Source organism: Sus scrofa, chromosome X (assembly GCF_054392235.1).
Source record: "Sus scrofa isolate SSC_HxYL_T2T_F1_AM1 chromosome X, Sscrofa_HxYL_maternal_Yorkshire_Landrace_v2.0, whole genome shotgun sequence".
Lineage (NCBI taxonomy): Eukaryota > Metazoa > Chordata > Mammalia > Artiodactyla > Suidae > Sus > Sus scrofa.
The window spans coordinates 12,279,455-12,302,489 of record NC_139401.1 but is presented as its reverse complement, the minus strand read 5'-3'; the positions used below and the strand labels follow the sequence as shown (position 1 = coordinate 12,302,489).

At 42.5% G+C, this 23,035-nt stretch overlaps 1 protein-coding gene across 8 annotated transcripts in view; it reads right to left on the bottom strand.

Annotated features, from left to right (window-relative positions):
• FRMPD4 (FERM and PDZ domain containing 4) overlaps nt 1–23,035 on the bottom strand; it is a 919,679-nt gene that overhangs the window by 791,493 nt on the left and 105,151 nt on the right. For 5 of the 8 annotated variants that reach the window (XM_085007332.1, XM_085007337.1, XM_085007339.1 and 2 more), the window contains one exon: nt 21,312–21,441. In XM_085007332.1, the coding sequence (XP_084863458.1) occupies nt 21,312–21,378 (67 nt within the window). In that variant the 5' untranslated portion in view covers nt 21,379–21,441. Of the gene's footprint in view, nt 1–20,472; nt 20,550–21,311; nt 21,442–22,079; nt 22,248–23,035 lie in introns of those variants that run through there. The other 3 variants (XM_085007336.1, XM_085007333.1, XM_021080630.2) reach the window with 3 other exon arrangements.

The following is a 23,035-nucleotide window of genomic DNA, read 5'->3' as shown; positions in this document are numbered from 1 at the left end:
ATATGGAGGTTCCCAGGGTAGGGGTCTCACCTGAGCTGCATTTGCGACCTACACCACAGCTCACGGCAACACTGGATCCTTAACCCACTGAGCGAGGCCAGGGATTGAACCCAACATTTCATCCTTCCTAGTTGGATTCGTTTCCGCTGCGCCACAACAGGAACTCTGGGAAAAGCATTCTTAAGCAGTACAAAGAACTGACAAACTGAACTTTGTCAAAATGTTTCAAGTGTGGTCTTTGACCATGTGCAGTGTAGAGAAAATATTTTTCTGTTTCTGCCAAGTTGGGGATTTCTGAATACACTTCGCTGAAAACTTGGGATCCCAAGCTACAGGCAACCCTTGGGAAGGTATTTGGAACCATGTACACACTGAGTGAACTCCAGAGGGACAGACCTAACTCCGGAGGTATGTTTACATTTCAAGGGAAAATGAGGCACAGGGCCTTGGAGAGCCAGAGACATGCAGGCTTATCTGCTTCTTGAAAAGATGTCACTACATTTCAAAATGTTACACTTGAGAACCCAGGATCCTTTCATCCCATCTCCAAGGAGAAAAAGCTTTACTCCCTCCTTTTGAGAGAGGGGGAGAAGGCAGCTGCCTCTTTCTCTTCTATATCAGCAGAGAAAATATCCGTTTTTCTCCCTTCTTCACCTATGGATTATCTGGCCCCTCACATAAGAGATTTTTCCATCTGGCTTTCCTTGTGATGCTCCAGGGGGGAGCACTGGGGCAAGGGGGCCACGTAGTGATGATCAGGTAAATAACACTAAGGATAGTCTGTCTCTGATTCAGAAAACCTCATGAACACATTCAGATGAAATTAATGAAGAGGAATATTAGAAACCCAACAAAAAGACATTGGGCTTTGATTTTTGTCTCTCTAGCGGCAGGAAATCTGTAAAGACAACGTCCTACTTTTCTGAAAAATTGCACACGCCCTCAGGTCTAAAGCAGCTTCTGTGCTCAGATACCTCACAGTTCTCTCATTGTTTTTCGTTCACTTTTTTCCTTTCATTGTGGTAAAATATACATCACACAAAACTTACCACTGAAACCATCTTTCCGTTTACAATTCAGTGACATTAAGTACATTTACAATGTTGTATGACCATCCCTACTATCCATTTCTAGAACGTTTTCATCATGCCCCAAAGAAACTCTGTGGCCCTTCAACCATAACACTCCATCACCCTCGCCCCTCAACCCTTGGTAGCGACCATTCTACTTTCTGTCTCCATGAATCTGTCTATTCTAGGTACTTCATGTAAGGGAGATCGAACAGTATTGGTTCTGCTGCCTTTGGCTTATTTCACTTAAATAACATTTTCAGTGTTGATCCATGCTGTAACATGTACGAGAATTTCACTGCTCTTTATGGCTGACGATCGGCCGCTGTACGGCGAGACCACGTTTTGTCCATCCGTTCATCTCCACCTTTTGGAGACTGTGGCTAAAGCTGCTAAGAATATTGGTGTACAAGCATCCATCTGAGTCTCTGCTTTCGATTCTTTTGAGTATATACCTAGGAATGGATTGTTGCATCACATGGTGTTTCCATGTTTAACTTTGTGAGGAACTGCCACACTCTTTCACATCAGCTACACCGTTTCGCATTCTCACCAGTAACGCCTAAGGGTCCCAGTGCTCCAACGTCCTCTCCACCACTGGTGATTCTATTACATTTTCCTTCACTTTTGTGCTTGTGTCAGCTCTTCAGCAATTTTAAGCTTTTCAAAAATAGTTTATCCAGCGAATTTCTCTGAATAACTGACCCTGCTACTCTTAGAAGCGGGACACCTCCTTTTACTTTAAAACAACAACAACAAATATTCATGACAATATCACACAGAGTCGGGAGAATACATCTCAAAGTAATATCCGCAGCTCTTTAGCATCAGAGGAAACCTACAAGCACCTTTAAATTTACACTAAAACTTGTGTTATTTTGAATTCTTAAGTTCATTTTTAGTACTTCTCCTTAGACAAATTTCTGCCTTTCTCATACGGCTGACATGGTGTTAACACAAAATGAACATGATAATTCTAAAAATACATCATCTAAAAATACATCATCCACAGAATAAGTTATTCTAAGTTAAAACCACCTTTTTGGAGAGCAGCCTGCTTGGTGTTTTGTGGAAATGTTTCTCTCTAGTAACAATAAAAGCTGATTTTAATGAAAATTGAGGAAATGCGGGCACTACCTTTCTGTTATCTATATACTGTCATTTACTTTCCCATTTCCTTTGTTTTCTCTGTAAAAGCGCAAGGAAAGTATCACATGGCCTGCTGAGAATAAGACCAATCTTTTTCAACTTTGAACTTATAGTTAGAAATAATTGACACAGAATGAGATTTTATCCTTCCTGCAGAAAGAAAAGGAAATGTCATTAAAAACATAAATTGATGACAGCCTTTTGAAATTGAAGGGGAAATTTTCCTCCCAAAGCCTTTCTCTCCATTTAAATGCTCCCAGCAATATTGTTCTAGGTTCAGATAAGTTGGCTATTAAGTAAATTAGCTTTGAACATACAAGTGGCATTCAAAAACCTGTCTAGCCATGAAGGATTTAAGTTGAATTGTACCTGCGATGAAAAATGAGAGAAGGATTAAAAAAGCTCATTACTTAGAATTCACCTAGCAATTCATGTTTTCTATGCATCTATAATCAGATGCAAGTCATTCCTCAGAAAGGCTTTGTGCATTTTTCAGTGGGCACCATTCTCCATAAAGCTCACAATGCCAGAATTTCCTATTTCCATCCATCTTCTTGCCCTATCATTAATTAGTCTACTGAGCACCAAGAGTGGGCCAGGCATTGTGTTAGGCTGGAGGGCTAGAGAAATGAAAATGTCTGGGCAAGTTCAGTGACTTCAGCACCCCCTCCCCACAATGTTTGAAGCTGCTAGCTCCAGTTTTGCCTCCCTGCCTCAGCCCTTTGAATTGACAATCCTTTATTCACCACCCCACATGCATCGGCTATTTGGTTCTTGACCTGGCTTTATCCCTGGCCACTGCTGTTTAGGTCTACCTCACTTCTTCCACATTCTGCATCTTTCAGGCCTGTCCCAATCACCCTCCGCCTTCTCGCCAGATCTGGAATTCGGTCTAGTTGCAATGCACAATGTGCCCAATGAAAGCTGCGAGTAAGGATGACAGATAGGTGTTCCCATTGTGGCGCAGCGGAAACGAACCTGACTAGCATCCATGAGGATGAGAGTTCGATCCCTGGCCTCGCTCAGGGGGCCAAGGATCTGGTGTTGCCATGAGCTGCAGTGTAGGTCACAGATACGGCTCGGATTCTGTGTTGCTGCGGCTGAGGCTGTGGCTGGCAGCAGTAGCTCTAATTCGACCCTTAGCCTGGGAACTTCCATATGCCACGACTGCAGCCCTAAAAAGCCAAAAAAAAAAAGATGACAGATAAAAAAGAGGACTTCTGACACATTGGAATTTCAAATAAACAATGAATTTTTTATTTTAAGTATATCCCACAATATTTGGGATGGGGATACACTAAACAATTATTTGATAGTATGAGAAATTCAGATACAGCAAGTCCTGTATTTGTATTTGCTAAGTCTGGCAACTCCAGTCAGGGCAGATAAAATACATTCCTCAGGAAACTGACCAGTGTAAATTAACATGCATGCTACTAGATGAATCCCAGTAGAATGTGTTCGTGATGGGTCCTAGGTTGGCTTCCCCTGGCAGCAGACCTTAAGGTAAGAATCTGAGTGCAAAGGGTTTGTTTGGGAGGTGACATAAAAGAGGGAAGGGAAGGAATCCAAAACAGCGTGCATTAACCAACAAGTTATTGCTGTGGAGACGTGAGAACTCACTTCAGAGATGTCTGCCCCAAGGGACAACAGTGCTGCGGTGCCTTTCTTCAGCTCACATTTAGCATTAGCTGAGGATCGCTCCTGGGGATTTGAACTCCCCTGCATTCCCAGCCAAGCATGTCTCAGCAGCCAGATGAGAGCCTCTGGCAGAGAGTGATAGGCACTTGCAGCAGAGCCAGCAGAGATGGTGGGTGCCAAGGAGATATGAACAGGCACTGCCGTGACAGCATCTGCTACAGTGATCACTCTGGATTGTGAGCCCCGTAGAAACGGAGTTAATTTGGGAACCAAATGTAAGCCCAAAAATCAAGGCAAGTAAAAATTGGGAAAGACCTCACAGATAATCTAACTTATCCAAAGTCCAACTCCCTTATTTCACAGGTCAGGACGTTAGAGAGTTTGTAATCTCTCGCAAAGAGAAAGAGTTAACCTTTTGGCAGGTCTAAGATGCTGTTTCTATTGCTGTCAGGTCACCATCGACCAAAGATGGATGATTTGCAAAGTATTTTCACAGTTCATAGACCCCAACCCTACCTCTCTACACCCAAGGGAGAGGAAGCTCTTGGAGTTTGGTCAGGATGGGTGCTGGGCAAGAACCAAAGATCTGGGTATGATGTCGACTCAGAAGGGGCCCCTCGCCGAGAGCTGAGAACCCCGCCTCCTGCTTGGATCTGGGAGACAGAGCAGGGTGTGAATTACGAATCAGTCCTCTTTTGGGCAGAGGTTGCCCTGTTCCAGAGCCGGCCTGCTTTCTGCATCCCATCCTCAGGTCAACAAGGTGCTTGGCTTTCCCCAGATCACACTGAGATCCCGTATAAAGAAAGCTGCCAGCTTGAGCTCACCTATTCACTCTGTCATTCTGGAATGCCTTCAGAGGGATCTCACAGAAACCTCGGGGGTGGACAGAATTGTTGTTGATTCCCTCCCAAATGTGGGGTGAAAATCAAGTGGGATCATGGTGGGAAAATGCTATAGATTTGCAATCTACAAAGGATAACATAAAATAGATATTTTGGCTCTTGGCACAGAACTGCCACATAGTAGATGTTCAATAAATGGTTAATGAGTGAGGGACAGAGTCCCTGAATTGCAACTTACTGCTCACCCTTACTTAAAAATCAATGCATTCTACTTCTTGCTCAATTTGTTAGAAACCCTTGACTGCATGATTTGACAGTGATGTTCATATCCGGTGGCCTGGGATATAGGCTTTGGTTGACAGTATTAAAAGCAGCTAAAGAAAAGGATGGCAAAAAGCATGGGAAGAAATAGTCACTGCAAACTTGATGACCTGAACAAAATTTTTACCGACCCAATGGTCTTTAAAAGGTAGCCAGGAGGCCTTTATTTATTTAAGCATTTAAACCAAAACAAGAAAACCAATCAAAACAATGTAATTGATTCTAACTTGGAATTTTGCTCCTGCCATATGTAGCAACTAATAATTTTCTTATCTGGCTCATAAGTGACCTCAAAGAAGTTCAACTGAGATCTTAATGTCATATTGAATATTATTTTGTTCACCTCTTAACTCAATAGGTCAGACCTATACTTAAAATATTACAGATTATAAACGAACCCATTGATCACAGTCACTTTACAAAATCTTTCCCTTTACTTTGGTAAAGTTGTTGAGGAAAAGCAGTGACATGGTACTAGGCAGCATAATAAGTGTCCAGGCACTTAAACATCAAACCATAGAAATGAACTCAACCCGTGGTGCTGTATATGTCTCCAAGATATCTGTGGTAATATAATCTTTGTCTATTTAAGGAGAACTTTATTTCTTGAAATCATATGTTTTCTAAGAAGACAGTAAGTGTACCCTTATTGCTTAAGTGTACCATTGCATTTTCTTTATGGGCATAGTATAAATTAAATTCCAGGGAATTCAGACATGAGCTCTGAAAAGGCTCTTGGACACCACTGAGTCCATTCAACTCATTTTACAAATGACACAATCAATGCCCAGAGAAGTTAAGTGATGATCTCTAGCCTAGGGGTCAGCAAATCTTTCCTATAAAGGGCCAGATAGTAAATATCTGGGCCATATGGTCTCTGCCACGCCTACTCAGCTCTGTCACTGTGGTGTGAAACACAGTACAATTGGCCCTCCATATCTGCAAGTTCCACATCCATGGATTCGACCAACCACGGATCTAAAATATTCACACACGGAGAGAGGACAAGATGGCGGAGGAGTAGGGGGACACGCTCGCCCTCTCCCACAAACACAACAAAAAAAGCACATCTACAGAAGAAATGACTCGCACAGAACAACAACCAATCGCTGGCAGAGGAACCTAATCTCCAATAACGGCAAGAAATTCGTGACATTATTGGGCAGAACGGGAGAAAAGAGGAGAGTGAGAGAAGGTGAATCCGAGCGGGACAGGCGCTCCCGAAAGGGAACTGCGGAGGGGAAAGGGATCCCGCACCCTGGAAAGTCACCTACCGGGCGAAAGATCAAACGAACCGGAGGAATCTCCAGATGCAGAGAAGAGTGTAGCAGTAAGTTGGAGTACGGAAAAACGATCAAGAACCCAACGGACCATCTGAACTACGGGCACAGTCACCAAAAATTGAGACGCCTGGGTGGGGGCTGGGCACCGAATCCTCGGCTCCAGAGGTTAGTCCCCGGGAAAGGGCCGGGGGACGCCTGGGTGGGGGCTGGGCACCGAGACCTCAGCTCTGAAGGTTGGTCCCCGAGAGGGGGCCGGGGACGCCTGGGTTGGGGCTGGGCACCGAGACCTCGCCTCCGAAGGTTAGTCCCCAAGAAAGGGCCGGGGGACGCCTGGGGGGGGGGCTGGGCACCGAGACCTCGGCTCCAGAGATTAGTCCCCGGGCTAGGGGGGCGGGGAAGAGCGGAAACTGCTTGGGAGGTCTCTAAACCATTTGACGGGGCAGAGACTGCCTGGGAGACTAGAAAACAAAGCTGTCGCAGAGGAAGGGAGCAATACTCTAGGGGCGGGGAAGTGGAAAGCCGCCTCAGAGGGAACCTGGGAGAAGAGCCTGGTCTGCGCCAGTGCTGGGGAGGGGAGAGAAGAAGGGGTGGGTCCCCATAGAATACCCCCCACGCCACAGCAAGCTTACAGGCCCGCTAGCTAGCAGAAAGCTGTGCTTCCCAGTGCATTCCCTCCCCCCACCCCCACCACCCCCTACGCTCTCGCCGAACCTGGGGCTGCCTGCCATCCAGGAGGGCTGGCCTCAACAATTGCCTGAAGCCTACCACCGCAGGGGCTCTCCCTGCACAGGCCTGCTTGCCCTTTGGAGGGGCTACACTTCCACAGAGCAGCACCAAACACCACCAGCCCCCTAAAAAAGGCCTGCAGCCCAGAAAAGCTAGAACAAGCCTAGCCAGGCCGTGAATAGATCGACCTAATTCTCTGACGGTTTTTCTGAGACGGGCTCCCCCGGGGAGGAGCCTCTTGAGTCTCCAAGGGCCTTGCTACACGCCCAAGACCCTAGGGGGTGCTAAGACCTAGTGGACCAGCTGCATAGGACTGCCAGCTCCAGGCAGGACCCCCTGCAGCCCAGAAAAGCTGCAACAAGCCTGGCCGAATCGGGAAAAGATCTCAGACGGTCTTTCTGAGTCGGGCTGTCCTGGGGAGGAGCCTCTTGAGCCTCCAAGGGCCCTGCTACCCGCCCAAGACCCCAAGGGGTGCTGAGACCTAGTGGACCAGCTGCATAGGACTGCCAGCTCCAGGCAGGACCCCCTGCAGCCCAGAAAAGCTGCAACAAGCCTGGCCGACTTGGGAAAAGATCTCAGACGGTCTTTCTGAGTCGGGCTGTTCTGGGGAGGAGCCTCTTGAGCCTCCAAGGGCCCTGCTACCCGCCCAAGACCCCAGGGGGTGCTGAGACCTAGTGGACCAGCTGCATAGGACTGCCAGCTCCAGGCAGGACCCCCTGCAGCCCAGAAAAGCTGCAACAAGCCTGGCCGAATCGGGAAAAGATCTCAGACGGTCTTTCTGAGTCGGGCTGTCCTGGGGAGGAGCCTCTTGAGCCTCCAAGGGCCCTGCTACCCGCCCAAGACCCCAGGGGGTGCTGAGACCTAGTGGACCAGCTGCATAGGACTGCCAGCTCCAGGCAGGACCCCCTGCAGCCCAGAAAAGCTGCAACAAGCCTGGCCGAATCGGGAAAAGATCTCAGACGGTCTTTCTGAGTCGGGCTGTCCTGGGGAGGAGCCTCTTGAGCCTCCAAGGGCCCTGCTACCCGCCCAAGACCCCAGGGGGTGCTGAGACCTAGTGGACCAGCTGCATAGGACTGCCAGCTCCAGGCAGGACCCCCTGCAGCCCAGAAAAGCTGCAACAAGCCTGGCCGACTTGGGAAAAGATCCCAGACGGTCTTTCTGAGTCGGGCTGTCCTGGGGAGGAGCCTCTTGAGTCTCCAAGGGCCCTGCTACCCGCCCAAGACCCCAGGGGGTGCTGAGACCTAGTGGACCAGCTGCATAGGACTGCCAGCTCCAGGCAGGACCCCCTGCAGCCCAGAAAAGCTGCAACAAGCCTGGCCGAATCGGGAAAAGATCTCAGACGGTCTTTCTGAGTCGGGCTGTCCTGGGGAGGAGCCTCTTGAGCCTCCAAGGGCCCTGCTACCCGCCCAAGACCCCAGGGGGTGCTGAGACCTAGTGGACCAGCTGCATAGGACTGCCAGCTCCAGGCAGGACCCCCTGCAGCCCAGAAAAGCTGCAACAAGCCTGGCCGACTTGGGAAAAGATCCCAGACGGTCTTTCTGAGTCGGGCTGTCCTGGGGAGGAGCCTCTTGAGTCTCCAAGGGCCCTGCTACCCGCCCAAGACCCCAGGGGGTGCTGAGACCTAGTGGACCAGCTGCATAGGACTGCCAGCTCCAGGCAGGACCCCCTGCAGCCCAGAAAAGCTGCAACAAGCCTGGCCGACTTGGGAAAAGATCTCAGACGGTCTTTCTGAGTCGGGCTGTTCTGGGGAGGAGCCTCTTGAGTCTCCAAAGGCCCTGCTACCCGCCCAAGACCCCAAGGGGTGCTGAGACCTAGTGGACCAGCTGCATAGGACTGCCAGCTCCAGGCAGGACCCCCTGCAGCCCAGAAAAGCTGCAACAAGCCTGGCGGAATCGGGAAAAGATCTCAGACGGTCTTTCTGAGTCGGGCTGCCCTGGGGAGGAACCTCTTGAGTCTCCAAGGGCCCTGCTACCCGCCCAAGACCCCAGGGGGTGCTGAGAACCAAGTGAAATCTGCTACCATCGTGGGGTGGACCTCCCAGTCCTGTCTGCCCTCAGGAAGTCCTCCTTTGCTTCAAAGAAACACTGTTAGTCCCATCAACACTCCAGAAAAGCCACACTGCCTCAAAAAAAGATTGACCAACAACGACAGCCCTCAGGAAATATTCCAGGGCAGTGACAAGGCAAACACTACCCGATAACAGAGAGTACAACTCCCTCAGGAGAAAGAAGACAACAAGCAAGATGAAGAAGCTGAGAAACCACCCCCAGTCAAACCAACAGGAGAACTCACCTAAAACAGTCAACAATGAAACTGATCTCTGCAGTCTGACAGACCTGGAGTTCAAAAGAGAAATAGTGAAAATACTGAAGGAATTAAGAGAAGATATGAACAGCAATGCAGATACCCTCAGAAAGGAGCTAGAAAATATAAGGAGGAGCCAAGAAAAACTAGAACATTCATTTGCAGAGATGCAAACTGAACTAGGGGCAGTAAAAACCAGAATGAATAATGCAGAAGAACGAATCAGTGATATGGAAGATAGAATAATGGAAATCACTCAATCTGGTCAACAGACAGAAAACCGAATCAAAAAACTGGAAAGCAATATAAGAGACCTATGGGATAATATAAAACGGGCCAATCTACGCATAATAGGAATTCCAGAAGGAGTAGAAAAAGATAAAGGAATGGAAAATATATTTGAAGAAATTATCGCTGGAAACTTCCCAAATCTAAAGGATACTGGATTCAAGATACAAGAAGCACAGAGGGCCCCAAACAAACTGAACCCAAACAGACCCACACCAAGACACATCATAATAAAAATGGCAAAAGTTAGTGATAAAGAGAGGATCCTAAAGGCAGCAAGAGAAAAACAGAATGTTACCTACAAGGGAACCCCCATAAGAATATCAGCTGATTTCTCTACAGAAACACTACAGGCCAGGAGGGAATGGCAAGAGATATTTAAAGTGCTCAAAGGAAAAAATATGCAACCTAGAATACTTTATCCAGCAAGAATATCATTTAAAATAGAAGGGGAAATAAAAATTTTTCCCAACAAACAAAAACTTAAAGAATACAGCAACACAAAACCCAGGTTAAAGGAAATATTGAAAGGGCTTCTCTAAACCAAAAAGAAAGGAAGGAAAGGGAAGAAAAAAGAAAAGAAAAAAAAAAAAAAAAAAGAAGAAGAAGAAGAAGAGGAAGAACTAGGACTGAGGAAGATACAATCAGAGAGCAGTCACTCAAATAAGCCAGCATACAGATTTAATCATGAACATGCTTCAAACAAAATAAAAGTAAAAAGAAAAAAATAAAAGAGTCATCAAAACCATAAAATGTGGGCAAGGGATGTTAGGAGGTAAATAATCCTTTTTGTTTGTATGTATGTCTCTCTTCTTAATTTTAATATAATAATGAAGTGTTTGAACTTACAGGACCATCAGGCTAAAACACACAATTATGGGAAGGGGTTAGCATACTTAAAAAACAGGGCAACCACAAGCCAAAACCAAATATTGCATTTGCAAAAAATGAAAAAAAAAATACACTCAAGCAGATAATAACAGGAGACCATCCAACCAAAAAAAAAAAAAAAAGAAGAATGGAGAACCATAGAATCAACTGGAACACGAGGATCAAATGGCAATAAATAATCATCTATCAATTATCACCTTAAATGTCAATGGACTGAATGCCCCAATCAAAAGACACAGAATGGCTGAGTGGATAAAACGGCAAAAACCTTCAATATGCTGCCTACAAGAAACTCACCTTAGGACAAAAGATACATATAGATTGAAAGTGAAAGGCTGGGGAAAAGTATTTCATGCCAATAGACATGACAGAAAAGCAGGAGTTGCAACGCTCATATCAGACAAAATAGACTTTAAAACAAAAGACATAAAGAAAGACAAAGAAGGACACTATTTAATGATTAAGGGATCCATCCAAGGAGAGGATGTTACTATCATCAACATATATGCCCCAAACATAGGAGCACCCAGATACATACAACAAATATTAACAGACATAAAGGGAGATATTGATGAGAATACAATCATAGTAGGAGACCTAAATACCCCCCTCACATCAATGGACAGATCCTCTAGACAGAAAACCAATAAAGCAACAGAGATCCTAAAGGAAACAATAGAAAAGTTAGACTTAATTGATATCTTCAGGACACTACATCCAAAAAAATCAGAATACACATTCTTCTCAAATGCTCATGGAACATTCTCAAGAATCGACCACATATTGGGACATAAAGCGAATCTCAATAAATTTAGGAGCATAGAAATTATCTCAAGTATCTTCTCTGACCACAATGCCATGAAATTAGAAATCAACCATGGGAAAAGGAAAGAGAAAAAACCTACTCCATGGAGACTAAACAACATGCTACTAAAAAACCAATGGGTCAATGAGGAAATCAAGAAGGAAATTAAAAACTATCTTGAAACAAATGATAATGAAGACATAACCTCTCAAAATCTATGGGATGCTGCGAAAGCAGTGCTCAGAGGGAAATTTATAGCAATCCAGGCCTTTCTCAAAAAAGAAGAAAGATCCCAAATTGACAACTTAACCCTCCACCTAAATGAATTAGAAAAAGAAGAACAAAGAAGTCCTAAAGTCAGCAGAAGGAAGGAAATTGTAAAGATCAAAGAAGAAATCAATAAAATAGAGACTCAAAAAACAATAGAGAAAATTAATAAAACCAAGAGCTGGTTCTTTGAAAAGGTGAACAAAATTGATAAACCCCTGGCCAGACTCACTAAAAAGAGGAGAGAAAGAACCCAAATCACCAAAATTATAAATGAAAAAGGAGAAATCACAACGGATACAGCAGAAATACAAAAAACCATAAGAGAATACTATGAACAACTATATGGCAATAAGTTTGACAATCTGGAAGAAATGGACAATTTTCTAGAATCTTACAGCCTGCCAAAACTGAATCAAGCAGAAACAGACCAACTGAACAGACCAATCACTAGAAATGAAATTGAAGAGGTCATAAAATCACTCCCTACAAATAAAAGCCCAGGACCAGATGGCTTCACAGGTGAATTCTATCAAACATATAAAGAGGAATTGGTGCCCATCCTCCTTAAACTCTTTCAAAAGGTTGAAGAAGAAGGAATACTCCCAAAGACATTCTATGAGGCCACCATCACCCTCATTCCAAAACCAGGCAGAGATACCACCAAAAAAGAAAACTATCGCCCAATATCATTGATGAATATAGATGCAAAACTTCTCAACAAAATCTTAGCCAACCGAATCCAACAACATATCAAAAAAATTATACACCATGACCAGGTTGGGTTCATCCCAGGTTCACAAGGATGGTTCAACATACGCAAATCAATCAACATCATACACCACATTAACAAAAAAAAAGTCAAAAATCATATGATCATCTCAATAGATGCAGAAAAAGCATTTGACAAAGTTCAACATCCATTCATGATCAAGACCCTCGCCAAAGTGGGTATAGAGGGAACATTCCTGAATATAATCAAAGCCATTTATGATAAACCCACAGCAAATATAATCCTCAATGGGGAAAAACTGAAAGCCTTCTCACTCAAATCTGGAACAAGACAGGGATGCCCACTCTCACCACTGCTCTTCAACATAGTTTTGGAAGTCTTAGCCACAGCAATTAGACAAACAAAAGAAATCAAAGGCATCCATATAGGAAGAGAAGAGATCAAACTGTCACTGTATGCAGATGACATGATTCTATACCTAGAAAACCCTAAGGACTCAAACCCAAAACTCCTTGAACTGATTAATAAATTCAGCAAAGTGGCAGGATATAAGATTAACATTCAGAAGTCAGTTGCATTTCTGTATACCAGCAATGAAGCATTAGAAAAGGAATACAAAAATACGATACCTTTTAAAATTGTACCTCACAAAATCAAATACCTCGGAATACACCTAACCAAAGAGGTAAAGGACCTATATGCCAAGAACTATAAAACCTTAATCAAAGAAATCAAAGAAGATGTAAAAAAATGGAAAGATATTCCATGTTCCTGGATTGGAAAAATCAATATTGTGAAAATGGCCATCCTACCCAAAGCAATCTACAGATTCAATGCAATCCCTATCAAATTACCCATGACATTTTTCACAGAACTAGAACAAACAATCCAAACATTTATATGGAACAACAAAAGACCCAGAATCGCCAAAGCAATCCTGAGAAACAAAAACCAAGCAGGAGGCATAACTCTCCCAGACTTCAAGAAATACTACAAAGCCACAGTCATCAAAACAGTGTGGTACTGGTATCAAAACAGACAGACAGACCAATGGAACAGAATAGAGAATCTGGAAATTAACCCTGACACCTATGGTCAATTAATCTTTGACAAGGGAGGCAAGAACATCAAATGGGAAAAGGAAAGTCTATTCAGCAAGCATTGCTGGGAAACCTGGACAGCTGTATGCAAAGCAATGAAACTAGAACACACCCTCACACCATGCACAAAAATAAACTCCAAATGGCTGAAAGACTTAAATATACGACAGGACACCATCAAACTCCTAGAAGAAAACATAGGCAAAACACTCTCTGACATCAACATCATGAATATTTTCTCAGGTCAGTCTCCCAAAGCAATAGAAACTAGAGCAAAAATAAACCCATGGGACCTCATCAAACTGAAAAGCTTTTGCACAGCAAAGGAAACCCAAAAGAAAACAAAAAGACAACTTACAGAATGGGAGAAAATAGTTTCAAATGATGCAACTGACAAGGGCTTAATCTCTAGAATATACAAGCAACTTATACAACTCAACAGCAAAAAAACCAATCAATCAATGGAAAAATGGGCAAAAGACCTGAATAGACATTTCTCCAAAGAAGATATACAGATGGCCAACAAACACATGAAAAAATGCTCAACATCGCTGATTATAAGAGAAATGCAAATCAAAACTACCATGAGATACCACCTCACACCAGTCAGAATGGCCATCATTAATAAATCCACAAATAACAAGTGCTGGAGGGGCTGTGGAGAAAAGGGAACCCTCCTGCACTGTTGGTGGGAATGTAAACTGGTACAGCCACTATGGAGAACAGTTTGGAGATACCTTAGAAATCTATACATAGAACTTCCATATGACCCTGCAATCCCACTCTTGGGCATCTATCCGGACAAAGCTCTACTTAAAAGAGACACATGCACCCGCATGTTCATTGCAGCACTATTCACAATAGCCAGGACATGGAAACAATCCAAATGTCCATCGACAGAGGATTGGATTCGGAAGATGTGGTATATATACACGATGGAATACTACTCAGCCATTAAAAAGGATGACATCATGCCATTTGCAGCAACATGGATGGAACTAGAGAATCTCATACTGAGTGAAATGAGCCAGAAAGACAAAGACAAATACCATATGACATCACTTATAACTGGAATCTAATATCCAGCACAAATGAACATCTCCTCAGAAAAGAAAATCAATCATGGACTTGGAGAAGAGACTTGTGGTTGCCTGATGGGAGGGGGAGGGAGTGGGAGGGATCGGGAGCTTGGGCTTATCAGTCACAACGTAGAATAGATTTACAAGGAGATCCCGCTGAATAGCATTGAGAACTATGTCTAGATACTCATGTTGCAACAGAAGAAATGGTGGGGGGAAAAACTGTAATTGTAATGTATACATGTAAGGATAACCTGACCCCCTTGCTGTACAGTGGGAAAATAAAATAAAATTTAATAAAAAAAAAAAAAAAAAAAAAAAAAAAAATCACATTTCAAATCCAAAAAAAAAAAAAAAAAAAAAAAAAATAAAATATTCACACACATGATATTCCAGAAAGTTCCAAAAAGCAAAAGACTGAATTTGCTGTGCACTGGCAACTATTCACATAGCATTAAAATTGTATTGGGTATTATACGTAATCCAGAGATGACTTAAAGTGTATGGGAGGATGTGGGTAGGTGATACACACACACTATACCATTTCATAAAAGGGACTTCAGCATTCTCAGATCTTGGTATCCAGAGGGAGCTTGAACCCAACCCCCCAAGGATACAGAGGGATGACTATACTTTGACAAATGAGCAAGACTGCATTCCAATAAAACTCTATTTACCAAATTTGGTGGTACCTTGGAATTGGCCTATGAGCCAGAGTTAGCGAGATCCTGATCTAAATTGCACAGTTGAATAATGTCATAGCCAGGCTAGCTTCCATGACTGGCTCTGTTTATTTATTCATCTAATACCTATTAAGAATCTATTTAGGGAGTTCCCGTCGTGGTGCAGTGGTTAACGAATCCGACTAGGAACCATGAGGTTGCGGGTTCGGTCCCTGCCCTTGCTCAGTGGGTTAACCATCCGGTGTTGCCGTGAGCTGTGGTGTAGGTTGCAGACACGACTCGGATCCCGCGTTGCTGTGGCTCTGGCATAGGCCGGTGGCTACAGCTCTGATTCAACCCATAGCCTGGGAACCTACATATGCCTCGGGAGCGGCCCAAGAAATAGCACAAAAAAAAAAAAGAATCTATTTAATGCCAGACAAGAGGCAGGATGGTAGAGTACTCTGATATAGTTGAATAACTCCAAGTTAAGACCATAATATTTTTTTTACAGGGATAAAATTTAGCAGTCTCTACTAATTGTGTCTCAAGAAAACGTCTTCAATTGGAGATCAAATTTCTCATCATGGAAACTGTCTATGGGGCACAAAAATTTGATCTCCCCTAGAGCTAAGAACATACTATATCTGCAGTTGCAGGTCTCTGTTCCTCAAATGCTTAGGTGGCGTGATAATTCTATTTCCAGAAACGAGCCATTAGGATTTCCAGGATCAGCATCCCCACTCCACCACCGGATCATGAGCATTTCTTCCAAAGAGTCCTCTCAGCCTTCGGCTCACCCTACAAGCAACTCCTCCCTTCTAATACAGTGTCTCTCCCAAACGATGTCAGGGGGAGGAACGGGTTTCATAGACCAATGAGAAGACTAGATCCAAAGGGACTGGCTCGGGAGGAGCAGAGGGACAGGAGAAATGTTAAGTCTTCTGCTGAATCTTCCCAAAAATACTTACCAGCCCCAACTATATTCTGGGCACATTGGGATGAACTATAGAGACAAAGTTCCATTCTAGAGGGGCTTATAGTAAAGTTGGGGGAGGCGTTAAACAGATAGCGATAAGTTCTGTGAAAATAAATAAATAAACAAGAATAATGGAAAAAAGACTAAATGGAGGTTATGGAGAAAGAGAAGGGAGCTAGGTAAAATACAGTGATCATGGATAGAGAGAACAGACTGGTAGTTACCAAGAGGAAGAGGGGTTAGGAGAGAGATGGATTAGGAGTTTGGGATTAGCAGATGCAAACTATTATACAAGGGATGGATAAACAACAAGGTCCTACTGAAGAGCACAGAGAACTATATTCAATATCCTGTGATAAACCATCATGGAAAAGAATATGAAGAAGAATAAATATATGTATAACCGAGTCACTCTGCTCAGTACAGCAGAAATTAATACAACATGGTAAATCAACTATACTTCAAAAAAATTTGAAAAAATACAGTGATCGGGGAAGACCTCTTTAAGAGGGTATCTTTCAGGATAAGTCTTGCCTGATGACAAGGAGCCAGTCTCATAAGAATCAGGGAAATAAGAACTATGATTTTTATTATCCGGAGTTAATGTCCTAAAGCAGAAACTTGTTTGGTGTGTTCAGTGTGGTTAGGCTAGAGAAGGTAGGTAAGCCCAAGAATGGGGTGAGATGAGGTCAAAACAGAAGGCAGGGGTGGCTGCAACCCCTGGTCACCACGCCTACGAGTCAGTGTCTACAAAGTAGGATACACACTCCACAGGGCATGACCCTTACAGGATCTACTGGGGTGAGGGATTAAAATATCAGCGGTTTAATTTAAAAGTATTTTTGTCAAAAATAATAAGGAAGAACTTAAACTTTACTAACAGGTCATATAAAGATCACCACTGGTGCTCTCTCTCAGGCAAGATGCCTGAAGGTCGTGAGCCGAGGATGTTACTAGAAATTCCCCTAGGGAAAAGAACCATCAAAGAGTCTGTAGGGCACCTGCAATCTTTTTGTTCTGTTGCAGTTGATATGTGCCTTGAGTGAATTTACAGATTACATTTCCCAGCTGTAACTAAATCGACTCTCATATAACACCTGAGCTCTGTGCAAAGGAACCAAGGATTGAAAGTAATACAAATAATATAAGTACAAAAGAAAAGCAAGAAAATGGTAAAGTTTACATTTCTCCTTCCCCTAATACGAGCTCTTAAATAGCAACAACTCCTGGGTAAAAACAGTGATGACCTAGGGAGCTCCCTGGTGGTCTAGTGGTTGGGATTTGGTGCTTTCATGGCTGCAGCCTGGGTTCCGTCGCTGGTCTGGGAACTGAGATCCCACATCAAGGCCCTGCACACTGCTGCAATCATCATCATCCTTATCAATTTCAATACTTCCAAAAGTGTGTGAATGCAACACTTCATATCATGGTTCAGCATTTAGATATCTCTATATAGACATGTAAATATACACAGATATATGGATATAGGTATATAACTGAAATAAGAGTTTCTCAAAACAATACTTATTAGTAATATACTCGGGCATTTTCTCATTTATTTTATTAAAAATATTAGTTATCATTCACATTATAAGCCACCAAGAGGTTGTGATGTGCAGTTTGAAACGTAGTGACACCATCAGATCTGAGGAGAAATCAGCCACACAAAATCGAAATTGAGACTATCTAAAAATGGATTAACATCCATTACTGTTAACCATCAATCTCACCACAAAAGCCTATTTTTCCCCTTAGAAGTTGGCTAATGGCAGCATGAAGTCATCAGAATTTGTAAAATATTTAAAAAACTAAACATCCAGACCACAAAAACAAACCACTACCATATTTTTCAGTAATATTAAAAACCATGAGACAACACTCATACATTACCTTACAAGATTTTACTAAACTGACAAATCTCTTTAAAGATCTCTTAGTAGATGCTTATAATCTATAAACATAGATAGATATACAAAGAGACAGGCATGTATGGACAGTCTTACCACTTTTTTGCTGAGGTGATATGTGAATAAGTTTGGAGACCACCATGATAGCTCACAGAATTTGTCTGTCCTGGATCTTCATTATCTGTCTATGGATTTCCAGGACCCTTGAACTAAGAACTATGCTTTTTCACCTTAATTCTTCTGCTACTGTCTAAACGTCATCTTTGTAGTCCTTTATTACCTGAACTACTACCCTGGAAATTGTCCCCACTTTGTGAAGTCCTTTACCCCAAAGCAAGTAATTGATGGACATAAGATACCATTAGACCAGGCCACATAGTAGTTGTTCCCATGCCAAAGCTTTGTGTGACTTGGCTCATTTTGATTCAACTTACTCTATAATCTGGATATAGTTTTAGAAAAAATCAAATGTGAGAAAGGGCTTGGTATATCCCAATCACCACTCAGTTAACCAATTATACAATCTGCTCTAGTTAAGAGAGAACCTAGACTAGTCATAAAGGAACCTAGACTAGTCATATTAGATATATGAATCAGTCAACGCCTTAGTGTTGAATAAGGGACCTCAGTTTCCATATTCATAAAATGCTGAAAAACATACCTCTAATTAATCATCTTACAGGTATCCCCCACTTTCTGAAAGTTTGTTTTGTGCCACTTCACTCTTACTAAAAAACTACATTACTATCTGTTTTCACTAACAAATAAATCTGAAGAGGATTTTTGCTTTTATGAAAAAAGCCAGTATGGTACTGGAACAAAAAGAGACATATATATCAATGGAACAGTCATATATGGTCAATTAATTTATGACAAAGAAGCCAAGAATATACAATGGGGAAAGGACGGTCTCTTCAATAAATGGTATTGTGAAAACTGGACAGCCACATACAAAAGAATGAAACTTGACCGTTATCTTACACCATAGATAAAAATTAACTCAAAATGAACTAAGACTAGAGAACATAAAACTGGAAATCATAAAACTTCTAGAAAAAAAACATAGGCAGTAAGCTCCCTAACATAGGTCTTGGTGATGATTTTTGACACAAAAAAAGCAAAAGCAACACAAGCAAAAATAAACAAGTAGGACTATGTCAAACTAAAAAGCTCTGCACACAAAGGAAAGTATCAACAAAATGAAAAGGCAACCCACTGAATGGAAGAAAATATATGCTCCTGATAAGGAGCTACTATCTAAAATGCATAAAGAGGTCAAACAACTCAATAGCATAAAACTCTCAAACAATCCAACTTTAAAATGGGCAGAAGATCTGAATAGACATTTTTTCCCAAAGAAGACATACAGATGGCCCACAGGTACATGAAAAGATGCTTAACATCATTAATCATCAGACAAAGGCAAACCTCGTCCATGAAATAGCACCTCACAACTGTCAGAATGACTTCATCAAAAATACAAGAAATAACAAGCGCTGGTGAGGATGTGGACAAAGGGAGCCCTTGTGCACTGCTGGTGGGAATGTAAACTGCTTGGTGGTATAGTCTCTAAGGGAAACAGTATGGAGAGTCCTTATAAAATTAAAAATAGAACTACCATATGATCCAGCAATTCCACTTCTAGTATTTAACCAAAGAAAATGAAAACACTAACTCAAAAACATGCCTACACCTCCATGTTTACTGCAGCATAATTTACAATAGCCAAGATACAGAAACAGCCTAAATGTCCACGGATGAGTGAATGGATAAAGAAATTGAAATATATATGAGATTACCAATACCTGGAATGTAATAGAAATGATACAGTAGAACTTATAAAACAGAAACAGACTCAAAGATTTAAAACCAAACTGATGTTTACCAAAAGGGAAACACGGGGAGGGATAAATTGGGAGGATGGGATTAACATACATACACTACTGTATATAAAAGAGCTAACTAACAAGGACCTACTGTATAGCACAGGGAATCTACTCAATACTGTGTAATAAACTACATGGGAAAAGAATATGAAAAGGAATAGATATATGTATAGTATAAGTGATATACTTTGCTGTACGCCTAAAATTAACACAACTTTGTAAGTCAACTATATTCCAGTAACATTTTTTTAAAAAAGAAACTGAAGTGTATATCCACAATGGAATATCATTCAGCCATAAATAAGAATGAAATCTTGCCATTTGTAACAACATGGATGGACCTTGAGGGCAGTAAGTTGAAAAAAAAAAAAGGCAAGAGAACAATAATAAATAAATAAATAAGCATGCGTATCTATGTATATATACATGCATGAATTTAAATAAATACATATGTATATATGTTCATAGATATAGGGGATTGAATATTATATGAGTACACTATATATTATATAAAATATATAGTACAAACATACACATACATTGAAAATTCTGGAGTCCTGGGTCCTAGCAGTGAGTGGGATCCCCAGCCAGCTGGGAGAGTTCAGTCTGTGGCACTCTGGTAGAAGGAAAGGCAGCAATGAGGTAGAGGAGGAGCAGCAAGTTCAGGGGCTGGGTAGGTGGAAGACCAGATAAGTGTGGCAGCCCACAAAGCCCAGAAGAGGCCAGGAAGGTGCAGCAGATGAGAGGAGAGCATGGCTGAGACAGAGAGTTCCCCTCTACTCTCTACCAAAGGCTCATGGAGGGGTAAGCCCAGGAGACCTGTGTCGAGACCACCGGACGGGCTCACTGGCCTCCTGTCATTGGGGATGTAGCCCCATATCCCCCCAGCACATGGATCTGCACACTCTGTGTTTCATCCTTCAGAATATTGCAGCAAATGGCTCTCCTAAGGCCACGTACCATGGGAATGGGAGTGTCATATCTTGCCAAGCTGGTTTAATACAGTGTCCAGGCCAGGCAGCCTTCAGATGGCCAGGCATTCACTGTGGGTGGTGAGGAAGAGGCACGGACTGGGAAAAAACTCCCAGAACAGTTAGAATAAAGGAAGCATTGGCCATTTATTGCTGGCAAAATCCTACCCAGCCTGCCAGCATGGCCCACCTCCTCCATATCCTCACCATTCTTCTTAGTTGTTGAGAGAAAAAAAAAACCAAATCACAACGTTTTTCACATTCACGAATAAGAAAACAATACCATTCCAATTAGGTTGGCAAGAAAACTAAAACAATCTTTGCATCAGATCAGCCCTGCTGTCTTGGCCACTTTCCTGTTTCCACAGCCACCAGGTCAACTTTGAAAATGATTCATAAACACTCACCTGTATTTTCCAAAGATGAAGATGCAATGAAAGGGCAGGGTTTGGAATCTTGCATTTTATTTTCCATTCTCTGGGTAAAAGTAGGTTATTAAGTTGCTTATTTTTTTCTCTTGGTCTCGTTTCCATCCACCTATAAGAGAAATGATCTTGTTTTTTACTATCTTTGCACAAAAATGCGTTATACATTTTTAAAGAACAGTGTGATTCACTCAGTTCTACTCATTGGCAAGAATTCTCCTTCTGGGAAAGTCACAGATGGATGTTCTTTAGACTTTTCTACTTCTACCACCCTCAGTTTAAATAATGATTAACTTTAGGAGACTACCGGGAACAATGACTTATAAGACTTTTTTCACATTTTCTTCTGAACATTTACTAGAGAAAAACCCATTTTACTATAAGCAAAAGTCAATATTGCCAACAACATCAAAGGGCAGGAAGGTCAATGGAAAGTGTCCATTAAACTCCTTCCAATTTTGGAATGCATCTTTGTTCTCAGGTAGTTAGCAGAGGAGAGGAAGTCTTCATGAATAAATGAGGCACCGATTTTCTAGAATATTCCCAGAGCAACAATGACAGGATAGGTGTATGTAGAAAGACAAGAGGCCCGACTGCTTTTGCGCTTGCTAAATAATCCCTCTGTCACCCAGGAGGAAGCACATCCTGAAGGTTGTTGAAAGCTTCTCTTCTCCAATAGTGCAGGCAAACCATACCCACTGCCCATTTGCCTCTTCCCTTCTACTTATCCTGTTCAAAGTGTTGGCTCACTCTCCCGAGCTCTGGATCCCCCGGGTGGCTTCCTCTGTCCTCGCCTTCTGGTGTGTCTCACCACCCATTTGATACCGTTAACGCAATGCTCTGCGAGTGCCCTCCATCCGCACCCAGGCTCCTCCTGCTCCCTCACTCCCTCACGCTTGTCAACTCTCCAAGCAGTCTGAGTTTCTCTATTGCACGTATTCCCAGGATACATGATTTTCACAGATGCATATAATGCGTGCGACTTGCCAAGGCTGCAGCCTATGTGGGAATCCAGTTTTCCCTTCCCCTGTTGCTGCCTGCCAGACTATTGTCTCCTCCCATTAGCACCTGCAGCAAAGTCACAGCCTAAAGTTGTGACAGCACCGTGATATCCAAGGCAACCAGAGGCAAGGTCCTAAACATAGAATTATTTCAATGCAAGACAAGGCACAACACAAAATAGAGGAACACGCAAACAAAGCACGTGCTTTAACATAAGTCTTTATTAATATTAAATTGAGTCAAAGTAATTTCTGGGTGTCATAAGAGTTCTTTCACAAATTATACCAAGAAAGTACTGTAAATTAAGAAATTGTATGGCCATGTCAGAGTTCCTAATAAAATGTATTAAAAGCATACTGAGGGAAAAAGTTAAAGGAGAATAGAATTTCTAAGTTGTCTCTGTCAAATACATAAGACATCAGTTCTGAGTCAGAAGCACTGAACTAGAGGCAGAAATTATTATTATTCATTATTTTGAGTTTACACGAATTAACTAGAGTTGAAATAATGTTTTCTTCTGTCATACATAATATATATGCCTTTAGTCACAGTTTATGACTGAACTATGAAATAATCTGTATCATCACTCCTGTAACAAGTCAAAAACGGTAAGTGACTCCCCATTCCCAACACCCAGGGTAGCCTAGGGGGTGCTACAGATCTCCATAACCTTCCTCGGTTCCACCAAAGTCTCCTCCAACACC